The sequence below is a fragment of the Buteo buteo genome, chromosome 16 (genome assembly GCF_964188355.1).
Source record: "Buteo buteo chromosome 16, bButBut1.hap1.1, whole genome shotgun sequence".
Taxonomy (NCBI): domain Eukaryota; kingdom Metazoa; phylum Chordata; class Aves; order Accipitriformes; family Accipitridae; genus Buteo; species Buteo buteo.
In genome coordinates this window covers 17,605,456-17,619,077 of record NC_134186.1, presented here as the reverse complement: position 1 = coordinate 17,619,077, position 13,622 = coordinate 17,605,456, and the positions used below count along the sequence as shown (strand labels likewise).

The 13,622-nt window shown below is 39.3% G+C and overlaps 1 protein-coding gene across 2 annotated transcripts in view; it reads right to left on the bottom strand.

Moving 5' to 3' along the window:
• Positions 1-6,350: 6,350 nt before the first annotated feature.
• Positions 6,351-13,622, bottom strand: part of TUB (TUB bipartite transcription factor) — a 76,004-nt gene continuing 68,732 nt past the window's right edge. For both annotated transcript variants that reach the window (XM_075048028.1, XM_075048029.1), the window contains 3 exons: positions 9,141-9,239; positions 8,565-8,736; positions 6,351-7,471 (listed from right to left, as the gene is read on the bottom strand). In XM_075048028.1, coding sequence (XP_074904129.1) covers positions 7,338-7,471; positions 8,565-8,736; positions 9,141-9,239 — 405 coding nt within the window. In that variant the 3' untranslated portion in view covers positions 6,351-7,337. The remainder of the gene's footprint in view (positions 7,472-8,564; positions 8,737-9,140; positions 9,240-13,622) is intronic.

Genomic DNA, 13,622 nt, shown 5'->3' with positions numbered 1-13,622 from the left:
CTGGAATGAAAACCTCCTTTTACAAGGTGCCAGAGCTCACCAACTTGTTTGAACACTGAACTTCATAGCGTGAGCAGTGCCCAAAGCCCACTGTCACAAAACATACTCTGGTTTTGTGTACTTGTGAGATTTTCTGCATTGGCAAAATAAGCGATCTCATGACATAATTTTCCAAGACATCAAGACTAAATGTCTGATAAAATTACACTTGCCTAGACAGTAAGCACAGCCTTTAAAAAAAATTAAAGAAATTCAAAGGAAGTGAAAATATTCCCAGTTATTTGGTAAGTCAACATAGGAAAGGTACATGATTTCTTACATGATGTTCAAGAATGCCTAAGAGAATTGGGAAGTGCACTCCTGTTAGGATTGTGGACATCCCATCACTTACTGTGTCCTCACCACACTGACAGATTCCTGCAGCCAGTCTGGCAGTCTGTATAGGCCAAACTCTATTCTGCTTGCACAGATGGAGCTGCAGGACCAGGAGCTTACTGCTTAAACGAGAGCTCAAACTTCAAGACAAGCTTAGGCAAGACAATTTTGAACAAATAATTTCCTTGTAATTTCACCCAATCTGTAAGCATTAAAATCAGCTAGATTTTAATGTTAAAATCTATAAAAATGTTTATAAATTACAATCTGTTACTTTGAGAGAGTTCACTTCATAAATTACTGATACTTCTAATGGCATTGTGCCAACTGAAATGTGAGAAACAGATTGCATTGTAAACATCCCATGTGAGTATAAAGGTAGTCATAAATCATGAGACTCGTTGTTTTTAAATCAGATGTGTGTGACAGAGTCAAAGTCTGCAGTATCAACAGTTTTGAACAGCTGAGTCATATCCAAGAAAAAAAAAAAAACAACAGAAGTACAAAAAGGCAATTTGCAGCACAATCACTGAGGGTCTCAGTTTGCTACATAAAAGCATAAATAGGTGGTTGCATTAACTGAACCTCTGCAACGTGTTCAGGAATAATAGTTTTAAAACAACTGATTGTGCAAACTAAAACATAACCAACAACACGTCACTGTGAGAAGGAAAAGGGTATCAGATGGTTTGTCCTTACTGTGTTTTCTGCACATTTAGTGACCAAAAATGACACAAGGTAAAAAACTCAAGCCTCATCAAAATCATTGACAAGATTTCCACAGAATTCAACAGTGTCAAGATTTTATCGTAAGAGATTGGTTATCTATACCGTTTCTACACAGGTGGCAGAAAACTGTTCATATTTTACTGTGGTTCGTTCAGTGAGAATTAAATAGGGTACTTGGCACGCGAGCACCACCTGCCATCCACCAGCCTCAAAACACTCCTGAGAAGCCTCTCAGCAGAGCAGGGACAGACACAGGCAGGTCCGAAAACTATTATTTCCATTCAACTCATTGGAACTGAGGCACAAAGAGGTTACAAGATGTGTACAAAGTCACACAGTCAGCTGGGATTAAAACCCAGGTGACCTGATCCCCAGGCCTGTGTTCTAACAGCTGTTGGACCGCCTAAAAGACTAGGCTGATTTTAACACAGGTTTGTGACTCTTCAGGACTTTTTTTGCATGCAAGCAGTACCTAAGCACAGAATAGATGCAGGAGTACTCACTGGTACTTGCTGGGTTCTGACTCTCAAGTAGGACTTCATTCGAGTTCATGTGCTAGCAAGCTTTTGTCAGAGTAATTTTCAAACTGCCATTGTAGACTTAAATAAAACAATGATAAGCTTTCAGTGTTATTGCATAATCCAATTATAAAAGGAATAGGAAGGGTTTTTTTCTCAAAAACGTAAGCGTAAGTTTTCTGAACTCTGTCCTCCTCCTAAAGCAATTTAGCAAACCAGTGTACTGGTTCCATTAAACAGTTTTAAGAGACCCAGTTAATTCAAGTCTTCTCAGTGAAGGTATGAATAAACATACCCTTACTGAAAAATCTAAAATTTCCAGGCAGTTAAATAAAATACAACATATAAAATAAGTTTTAATGCACTTTCATCCAATATACAGGCATTTGTGAGTATCAGCTACTGAGCTATAGTTCATAGCAAAATACCAAAACATCGAGATAGTTGTGCAAATCCTTTTCTTAATTCCTTCACGAGCCACAGAAAGAACTGAAAAATACCTACACAACTAATTTCAAACACTTACAGAGCAGAACCCTGGAAGGTACATTTCATACATGAAGAACAACAGAAACCTGTTTTCATTAAGTAGCACATACAAGAGAAGCCTACAGCTACAGTTAGATTAATTCTAGTGCAAGATTTATACGTATAAAACTACTTTCTTCTAGTAATCAAAATGAGTCCTTTTGAGAAATCCGAGTCATCGGCCCATAATTCTAATAAAGGTGACCGCTGCTTTATCACATCTGCTGTCCTTATTTGCCAAGCAAAGATATTTTATTGGTGAACACATACTGCTCTAAAACCATGAAAAAAATCTTGCAAATGTTGTAGGAGAGCAATGGGATAGTATTGGGGAACTAGTCAGAATGTCACAGGATCAAACCCAAAATCTTCCCTCTGACACCTGCCACACACCAGGAGAAACTCTTTGTGCCCAAAACACCAGGCAACCCCCTGTCCTATCCTACTAAAATAACCAAAGAAAAAATATTCTGATGCAGGTCTAGAGTCATCGTCTCTTCAGGGCAAGAACACGCTTGCCATGTGACATCCAGCCCTTGTTGTATACTTATGTGAAATCACTAATAATAATAAAATTTGTAAAAAGCTAAGATACAAGAACGGGAGTGATTTTCTTTACTAAGGTCTGGGTTGATTTCCTTCTTTTTTAATGGGCAACTCTCAGGTAGGGTAAGATTTTTGTAGGTAGAAAAGTACGTCTAATGCTCAGTACTTCTAGAGACCTCACTGATGTCTCTGTTTGTTGAAAATCCCTCCTTTTGTTCATCAAAAGGGAGCAAAAAACCAGAAAGTTCAAATTGATGGCATTGGTTCACCATGACCAATAAAACTCAGTGGTGTCATTTGACTCCACGATGATGTTTCCTGACCATGCAGCCAGCAGGTTTTATTACGGAGCCCTTTTCACTAAAGCTCCTTCAGTTCTAGTACCTCATGAGGACAGCCAGCTGGGAACTCCTGCACTATTGTAAGGCAACTTGGATAGCGAGAGATTTACCTAGTAATTATTACAAAACCATTCTCACAGACTTCTTGGCATCAGAATTTGTAACGGTGGCCTACAACATTACTATTTTATGTGCCATGTATTATCCTGCAAAAGGAGTGATGTCTAGCTTTTAAAAAAATAAACTCTATTTTAGGGCACCAACACACTTCAGCTCACAAAATCACTTTCAACCTTTTGAAAAAGGAAAAATAAGGCAGGCCTACAAAGGGAATCTGTTTAACAGTCTGCCTCCAGGCTTGTGGACAGTTTTGCTCATTGATTTGCAACCAATGGTTTGGAAACTATAGTAACCAAATGTTTACTGAGAAAAATTCTGATTATATTTTAGGCAAGCTTTTTTATTTGCTACCTTTTAATGTGTTAATTTACTCTAGTGAAAAGCCAAAGGGCCAAATTCACCCCTCTGATAAGGCTTCTATTATAAGAGCATCACTGGATGTGCACCAAAGGCACTATTCATCTGTGGAGAGATCACTGAGTAGTAATGTCAAAATAAATACTTCCAAGTTGCACATCCTTGAAGAAAAGATAAAAGGATTGTGAAAAGAATAAGAAGGAACAGAACATCAGAGATAAATAAAATTAGATAAAGGGCCAGGAAGAAACTGTTTGATGTAAACAGAGTGACAAGTTAGTTTAAGAACTCTCATTAAAGCATGCAGTATTTGCCTATAAGCAATTCAGGCAAGGAATTTTGTTTACAACTCTCTGCCAAAATCAACAGCAGATGCAAAAAAATCATCAATATTGGAATTTTAAATAATATTAAAACTACTGCATCCAAATACTCACTAGGGCTGTGTGAAGGAAATACACAGCTTGGTGCCATTATATGCTTTGTCACACTGAGTAAACAAGGTTATGCCCTGTGGCACGTTGACATGCAGGCCCTGCAGAAGCTACTACTAATATGAGTGTGCCACTAACTACTCCTGGGTTACTTCAGTATTCATATATATCTGAAAATACATACTGGTGCCAAGATTTTATTGCTGGTGTGGAGGAAAATCTAACCTTGTGAGGACTGTGTAATCTCAGGCATGACTGTACATTAAGACAGAACCTGCTGTGACTTTACCAAGTTAGGAAAACAAATTTGGAGATGAGCTGGAAAGCTTGTGATATCACCTTGCATTGACATGCAGTAGTGACCTTCACCAGAAAATGTCCATCAGAAATTATATAGATGCTAATTTAAAAGCAACCGCTTCCGGAGCAGATGGCGATGGTCAAGTGAATCAAAATAATCCAGTACCTTGCTCAACAACAGTGAGGAATTAGGGTTTTGGCAAAGGCCACTAGGTGCAAATCCTATTGTAACTGAACCAGATTTAATGAGAGCTCCTCATTCCTCTTACCCCCTGGTTAACATCTCCCTCTAAGTGACCTCAATTTATGGTGAGGGTTTTTTTGTTCAGCAGCTTGTTGGCTGATGTCCCTGTATGATTCTGTTAAGATGATGGGAATTTGAGTCACCACTTTCCTCCTGGCATGCTTACAGGTTAAAAAAATACCTGGCTGGGAAGAACACGCAGTGAGAGTGAAGTTACACAATGTGCTGGCAGCAAAACTGTCCCAAGAAGCTGAACTCTCTGCCTTTCCCCAGCCCCTCATTCTCACCCTTGTGCAGGAGTTCACTGCACATCAGCTTCCTTTTCGTGCCGATTCCCTGTGGGGACACAATGCAAGTCAGACTATTGTTATGAGCCGCATTAAAAATAACCCTTCCTAAACCAACTCCACTACTAAAGCCAACAGACTGTATATTTGCACCATAAGACACTTAGTTCCTTTGACACAGTTGTGTTGTGCACAGAAAGAGGCAGAAGAACTATGTCAGGTGCTATTTTCTCAGGCTTCAAAGAAAACGTATGACTGGCAAGCCACAGAATTAAAGCCATGCAGAGTCAACCATTCCCATGCTGCAGAGTTCTGGAAATCCACATCATACCTAAATACCAGCAGTGGGAATTCCTGTCTGTTTCTGCAGTAGTCTAAACAAAAAATTCTGGTTATCATTGGAGCTAGTTTTTAAAGACTGACCTGAGGCAACCAAAGGCCTAAGGGCCTTCTCTGTCAAAATCCAAAGTGAGATGACAGATGGGGATGTGAAGTGGTGGGAAAGCACCAACTACAGGGGAAAACAAAGCATCCACGTGCAAAGCCTAAGTATCACACTGTGGCTCACGACTCATCATTTTGATCATTCATTGAGGGAAACCACTGCTCATTTTTCTCAAACAAAAGGTGTCTTTCCATTTTATACCACTACATGGAAAGGCTTCTTGTAAAAAGATTTGACAAAAATGACAGACCCTCCTGTTATTTAAAGATGACATTTGACAGGCTGAGTCCATCAACAAAACACTGTTCAAAGCCAGCAGAATTTTTTCCGTAAATTTTAAAAAGGATTAGAAAAAATGCTGGCAATTACTTATTTCCATCTCTTATCTGAAATTTCCTTGTCTGTATACGGGGAGGAGACCTGAAGGCAAATGTGAAGAAGAGAGCATTTTTCTTTTATTAGTTGCAATTATGCAGTCCAAATGGCACAACCTCTCCTTATGGCCTGTCCTCTATAGTCAAAAATGGACTGACAGCTATGAGACAGGCAGATCTGATTCTCAGCTTCTCATTACATAATCTTTGGTTGTGCAGTGCAAGAGCCTATAAAGAGTAAAAAGGAGGATCTGAATACACACAGTATGAAACGCAACTACTTCTTCACTCGTATTGCAATACCCTTCTGGTGAACTACATACAAATTCTACTACTTTGTGTGCTGTTTAGAATAACATTGTACAGAACAATGGCAGAAAGATTCATTATTTTTAAAGGTGTTTTACAGTGTGCTTTCAGTTGCAGCTCTTGGCTTTTGAGATGCTCAGAAGAGAAGAGAATAGCTTGTTCTTTGCTTGTGTTTTGAAATGGTATTTGTTTATATATTCCAGCTAAATCAGGAAAAATGAAACAAAAATCCACACTATTTTAAGCTATTCTGTGTCCTGCCAGTGTCTCATTTGTATGCAGTATACACTAGATTTGCCTAGAAGGATTTAGCTCAGTAGCTGGCACGTTTACATTAGAGAACAACATACAGAGTTTCAATCGATATCAAGCGTTCTTACAATGGGAAATAAATATGAAAAGTGGTTGTTGCTTAAAGTTCAAAAAATGCAATCAACAAACTGTAAAATCACAAAAGGCCAGACAAATTTAATAAAATATTTCCATTTACCTTCCTCAGCTTTACACAACCTGTTCAAAATAATAAGATTCTCTGTGGAGAGCCTTTATCCAACTGTTATATCACTTCATACAAAATATGTGTTTGAATTACCACAGCAATACAAGGATATAAATTCCCAACACGCGACATGCCAAATTCAACTTAAGTTATGCTTTCTTGGCATCTAGACCTTTTCCTTTTCCTTTTCTGTATTCCAAATACATTTTCATTTGAAACAAATTAAAAAGCACGTAGATGTTAAAACATAATGACAGCTTAGAATTCAAGTGACTTGTGCAACATTGTTTTGTGCTTTCTACTTCTCCATTTCCTCCTACTGCAATTAAAATTCATCATGCCCTACTACATATACAACAGCAATGCATCAAGTTCAGTCCAGTATGGGTTTTCAACCTTCAGACTTGGCTTTATACTACACGAGATCCTTGCACATTCAAAACAGTGCATCTTTTTTATGATCTTTCTTTTACGCTGGATGATGTGAAGCTCTGATTAGTCGATGTAGGAATGCAACCTTGAGGTATGATTGCAGCCTCAGAATAATTCTTAAATGTAAAAAGAAATTTTTCGAGCGTGCACGCCCTTTCTGGATTTAAAAAAAGACACCGTTATAATGGTGCTACTAGAGCCACGGTACAGTACATCATGGCACATCTCCATAACATAATCAAGGACATGAGATAGAACTTCTATTTACACAAACTTGATGCCACTTCCAGAAAAATATGACAGAAAAAAAAGGAAAATGTTATTTCCTGAATGTCCTGAATTTTAAGAAGATTCTTTTTCTGTTCTCTTCCGCAATAGAGTGGTCCTCCACAACTGCATTTTCCCTGACCTGTTTAGTATGGACTGTAAGTGACAGTGGCAGGAATTGGGAATCATATGGCAAACTGCTTCCTTTGAGAGGATGCTCACCCATGCCCCTTTACTCACAAGCCAGCTTGCTGTCAAAACTTGAAAGGGCAATAGCAAAGGCTTGTAGTGCGCACATTGGGTAGTTGTAGTCCATGGTGAACACATCCTCAGCCACGCGGCCAAACTGCATCACTATATAGTCAGCTGCAAGAAAGGTCATAAAAGGTGACAAAGCATTATTTTTGTTTGCAGCCCTTACTAAGTAAGTATGCATTCAACATCATCCTCTGGCCAGTTCAACAAAATACAAACAAAACATGCTCACTCATCAAATTTCGCAACACTTATTCATGCAATCGGGTGTGCTGATAGCTTGAGTGAGAAACAGTTGAGTGATAAAGGACTGCAAGATTTGTTACTCAAGAGGAAATCTCAGCCTCATTCACAGTTTGAAATGTTTAACTGCAGAAGCAGGTATAATTGTTTCACCTTATAAAATGCAGCAAATGCATACACCAATGTTTCGAATTCAAGTGTTTCTCTCGGAGAATGGCACAGCCATTTTCACCAGTTTCCAATATTCTACTACAGTCTAAGCATGGCACTGGTGTAGCCCAGTGCGCTCCAGCACCTAGTGACTATGCCTGCCTAAAGCGAGCATAAAGTGGGGCACTATCACTCCGCTCCAGCACTTGTCTTTATCCCTGCTCCAACAACTGTACCTAAGCTTGACAAAAAAGGGGGCTGTACATTGCTGGCAGAAAACAGCACATCGGTAAGGTCCTAGTGATGGTGTGAAAGGCAGCCCTGACATTTTCAGGGTGTCCTGTAGGGCTAATGCTACAAAGACTAGTAATGGCAAAGTGGATGTGCAGTGGGATCAGTCTGACTGCCACTATCTCCAGCTGGGCAGCATATGGGGACCACAGTGAACAAAAAAAACCAAGGAAGAATTGTGTGATACAAGTGCTTGAGCAGAGTGATACTGCCCCACGGTCCTGCTAACTGGAAGTACCGCAGCTCTAAGAGCAGAAACAACTCTAAACTGTTGCTCAGTTCACAGGCCGGGCAGCCAAGGAGAAAACTTAGATAGCGCATAGCAGAATCACTTGCCTCAAGCATGAGCATTTAAACACCCAACTTGCATCAATGTCATGGCCACAAGCCAGAGCAGCATTAAGTTGGATCCGCATAACTACATTAAACTCGCTCAGGTAACAACAGTAAGGGCAGAATCACTGTCAGGCTGGGTATGCAGTACTGCTTCTACGCATTACAGACAGCAAGCTATACTTACGATCGTTATCATGAATAATTTGGAAGTTTTTCACTGAGGCCTGTGTGACTCGACCATGGAAATTTAAAACATAGGACTGGGTATCATCATTCCAGACTGGTGTTTTGTTATGCAGCTCAATGACACTCTCTGTATTTTTGTTCTGCCATCTTGCAAGAAGTGTCTCATGTTCCTGCACACACCACAGATACATGCTTCAGTTTAACACTCTCACAAGACAAAAAATAAATTCACACGCACAAAAAACCATTCATAAATCCTAGTCCAGAGACTAAACTGTCACCCTCAAAACAGCATCATCAAATGGAACAGAGAACTCTGAGTTTCTTAACACGAATGTGCGTTTGAGTGCTTTCTACAGCTTGGAAAAGGTTAGTTGTATCTTTTGTTACCAAAACACATTATTATTTGTAGTGCTTTTGTGAGTCACAGAACTAGTCACACATCCCATTGTTCTGCAATTGTTCAAATACCTTTTTTTTTTTAAACCTCTAAACCTTCAGAAATGCAAAAAACCAACTCTAACTGCAAAAGAATTCAAGTAATTTTTATCGTTGGCTGATAGTTATGACTTACATTTCGTGGTCTGATGGAAACTCTTTCGTGGTCCATATTCATTCCTGGTATGATCACACTCATTTTACGAGGTCCTTTAAACCCCAAGACATTTGTTTCCTAAAAATGTTTAGAAAAGAGTTCATCATGTTCTGTATTTTTAAAGTTAATTTCTTCAACAGAGATACACAGTGGCAGCCCAGGGAACTTATTTGTTAGTCAACTGAAAAAACATCTTGAAACTCCTACCTTCCCTGGCACTGCCAAACATTCTAGCTTTGTCTTATAAGCTCTGACAACAGGAAAAATGGAAATAGAGGGGTTTCCAAAAACACTCCTAGCATTGGCTGCCAGCAACCTTAATACAATTAAAAAAAAAAATCCCTTCGTTAAAGAAGGATATGAACTAACCAGATTGCTTGGCTACTGCTAGGTCCCAAAATAAAGTAGTTGTAATTTAAAAATCATAAAATCCAGTCACACATTTTGATGAGAGACAAAATTAAATATATGGGACCAACTCCATTTAGTCCAGAGCCAGCACAAAAGCAAACAAGAAGAAGCTGCCAGTAAGAGCATCTGTTAGCAGTGCTGTGGTTTTCAAAGTCTTCAGATAATGTTATGCTTAGAGATGAGCATGGTAAAAAACAAACACATTAGCATGAATGCAAATTTTTGAGCTATGAAGGCAGGGAAAGTAAAGAAATAACATGGGCCGCAAAAATAAATCCATGGACAATACAGGTGCTTCCATTAAACATGATCTGATGCCTTTCCCACCAGCTTTTCACAAAAGCACTCCAGTATTGCACTATCCTCTCAAAACACAATCACTAAAATCTAAATACGCCTAAAGTCTTATTTTTATCTGAGGCTTTCTTTTTTTTTTTTCCACAGAAGCAGCTAGGGCCAAGTATTTCAGTAAGTCATCATCTACTTTTTCAAAAGTCGGGGACGATACTTTGCAATCCACTCAGTAAAACCTGATTGCCTATTTTAGCATTAACTCCAGTAAATGAAACAGTGACACCTCTGAAACTCCATCTCCTTGTGTTTTGTGCTACCTTTTTTTTTTTTCCAGTCACATGCATTTTTTCCCCTCTACCCTTCCCAAGTGAAGGGCTGTGGACACACACTAAAGAATCTCATGAAGGAAATTCCCATTGGCGCTATTCCCAGCAACATACCACAAGATGCCAAGAGCTGGACACCCCCACTGGGACATTTAGAAGTGATGTACTCAGATGTCTCTGCCTTTATGTATTTAATTAAAGCATCCTGATTTTAAGGAACACTGAACTTTTTAAACCATCTCTACTTTTGCACATAAAAATCCATGCATCTCAACTCACTAGAAACATCTGAAAATACCCGCCTAAAATTTACTCGTGCAGAAGTTTTGTCATCCATCAGACTTTTGAAATAACTTTGGTTGTTTCAGCAAACTGTGTGGAGATTTTAAACAACTTATTAAAGATGCAAGAAAAATTCCACTGAGTTATTTTGCCGAATACTGTGGAAGCAATGCAGGTATATTCATATATCTTCATAACTCCATACATTAATGGGAAGATTCTACCTCTTTTCTGAATCATTTATGTCATGGCCTTCGGCAGAGTAAACCAGTGTTATCAGTTCACTTGGAAGCGTATGGTTCTGCATCATGGCAAGACTCAAACTAAAATGACTGCCAGTAGATTTTATAAGCAGGAGAGACTCAGCACAGCAGAGGACAATTTCTAAGAAACGATTCATGCTTATGCTTATTTTCCAGTAACTACTGACAATTTTGGTCTTCTCTGCAACGCCTTACAAGCTTTTCTTCTCATCAAGCTGCAGTTATGCTATATATAATTAATTTAGATGCTGACTTGTTGAAGACATTGTTCAAGGTAAAATTAAATAATAGCGCTGAATCACTTCCCTCCCAACAAGCAGTATTATCACTCTGGAAAAACAGGACTATATTCTTTGGATTTACTCAGAAACACTAAAATCAGTACTTCTGCTAAATGATAAGGGAATGGTTTCTAGTTGCACATTACATCAATCACCAATTATATCAAACGTTTTATTGGCAAATGCTACCCTTTTGCTAAAAACAAGGTACAGAACTGAAAATCTACAAATGCAGAATACATGAGGAAAACAGTAGGAACAAAAAAGGATCTTTAATTAAAAACAGACTCTTCCAATCTACCTGCATCCAAACAAAATTAATTCCCCTTACCTCCTATCTCATTCCCTGCTTCTATTTCCCTCCTCCACTATTTTGTATGTGTAAATTCAAGACTACAAATGGTATTATTAGGGGTGCATAGGCCAAATTCTGATTTCACACCATTTTAATGCCACTGACAGTCTTGGATTACATAGGAACTCAAAATAAAGGTTGTCAGCTTGCAGAGCCCTATTGACTCAACCAGCATGTCAATGATTTAAATCAGCTAAGGACTTGGCCTAGTATTGCTTAGAAGCTGCACTTTCTGCCTTAGCCCAGCCAATAAGCTGTTCTGTGAACATGCATCACAATAAACTGGACTGTAAAAACACAGAGCCTCTCCCCAAGGTTGCTTTTAAAATCTTACACACTTTAATAAAATTATGTAAGCATTTTGCTATGGTGGCAATACCTGCCATGATAAAAGCGGCAAGGTGTATATCCCAGCAGCTCTCAGGAGAGTCACGATTTAATTACCCCCATTTTCTTTCAGCCACTTCCCTTTCTGGACTTGATTCACACAGCTGTGCCTTGTCCTTAATACACTCTGTAGAAACTATCGTTCCATAGAAAGCCCAAAGCACAGAACCCACTACATTGCAGCACAATGCAAGTGATTGAGGCCTGAGTAGAAAAACATAGTTTTATTGCTTTCCTGAAACCTGAGTCACACCTCAGAATATCAGCTGAGCTCCCTGCCTTCGGAATCTGACACAAGCTGAATTGTGAGATACTATGGATATAAAGGAATCCAGCACAGAAAATCCTGGTACCAATAGTACAGTTACACCTCACTGCTTCTTGACAAATTTTGCCAAGCAATTCTGAAATCAGCCATTAGGTGCTGCTGCAGTTTTATTAATATGCTAGGCTGCCATCAGCAGGGACAGTAAAAGTGGTTAACCGCACCTGATAAAACTCGGTCCTTGCACTAACTTTATTCCTGTTGCTTGAAACATGCCCTAAGGTGACCTCCACAATGAGAGTTCTCAACACATTTATCCCACAGTTAACAACAGAAGCATGACCAGCTTCTGCCTGTATAAACTAGACCTGCTGAGATGATTCAGCAGGTCAGGTTCAGTAAGTTGGTGGAAGCAGGTACAGCTTGTTCTCCAGATGGGTACTTGATCAGATGAGCTGAGAGACAGCAAGAGGCATAGTGGTGCTTTCAAAGTATTGTTTATTGTAGTTTTTGCTGCAGGAAAAATCTCAAGGCAGGAATTAAAAAGTTACCTTAGGACAAGGGTTTTTCAGGAGTGCTCTTTCTGGCATTCTTTGCTGCGGTTCTGCTGCAGCCAGAAACAATAATCTCACTTTAGCAAACCTGGCTAGTAATGAAATATCATTCTGACTTCCTTTTGTCCTCTGGCCACAGCACACCTGCCAGCCTGCTGCCTTTCTCCATGAGTATCAAAATATCAATGGAATGAGTCATTTTCTTATACAGATGTACAAGTTTTAAACTGCTGATCTCAAAATAGACATAGAAAAGCAGCTTAGCTTAGCCACATCCTCCAAACCCTGGCCATGGTTCTGTTCTTTCCAACATTCACACTTCTAATTACCTCTGCTGACTGCAACTCAGTTTTTTATTTGGTAACGTTAATGGTTCAAATGTTGTTACTGTAGACTGAAACAAGCAATGCCTAAAATTTTCAATATGTAACTTTTTTTTAAACTGTCTGTTTTCTCCTTGTATTTCCAGTGTGCACCAGAAGATTAGTTGCCTGGCTCCAGGGAATGCCCTCCTACATAAACCAGTAAAAATACCTTTATTAAACATGTAAGTTCTCCTAGATTCCTATTGAAACTTCAGTCAAACTCTAAACTGACATCAAATCCTGGACTCTCTTGTTAAATCCTGTTAGCTGGATTTTCTGAAATTCTCAAAGATTTTCAAATCCAACAGGAATGGAGGGATATGTGTGTGCGTGTGCCTGTTTGCAATCAGAGGCCATGTGCCTGAATAATAGCACGTGTGAACAAACACACTATTTATACTACATTCACAGAAAAACTGCATCCTAAGCAGTAGGAAAAGAACACGTTAGCAGCTAATACTGTCACCCTTCAGTGCTCTCAGCACTTTGCACAGAAAGGATGCCTCTCTGCTTTCCTTCTCATGTGCAGAAGACTTCCAGAAGCATTGCTCCCCCCAACCTGAAGCTGGCTTTTCCAGGGATGCATTCTGTGCGTATGCAGGGTATATGCTGGGCTGGCTGGACCTTGATCTCACAGATTTCCAGGCATCCTTGATTAGAGCTGGGCAGGAACTTTTC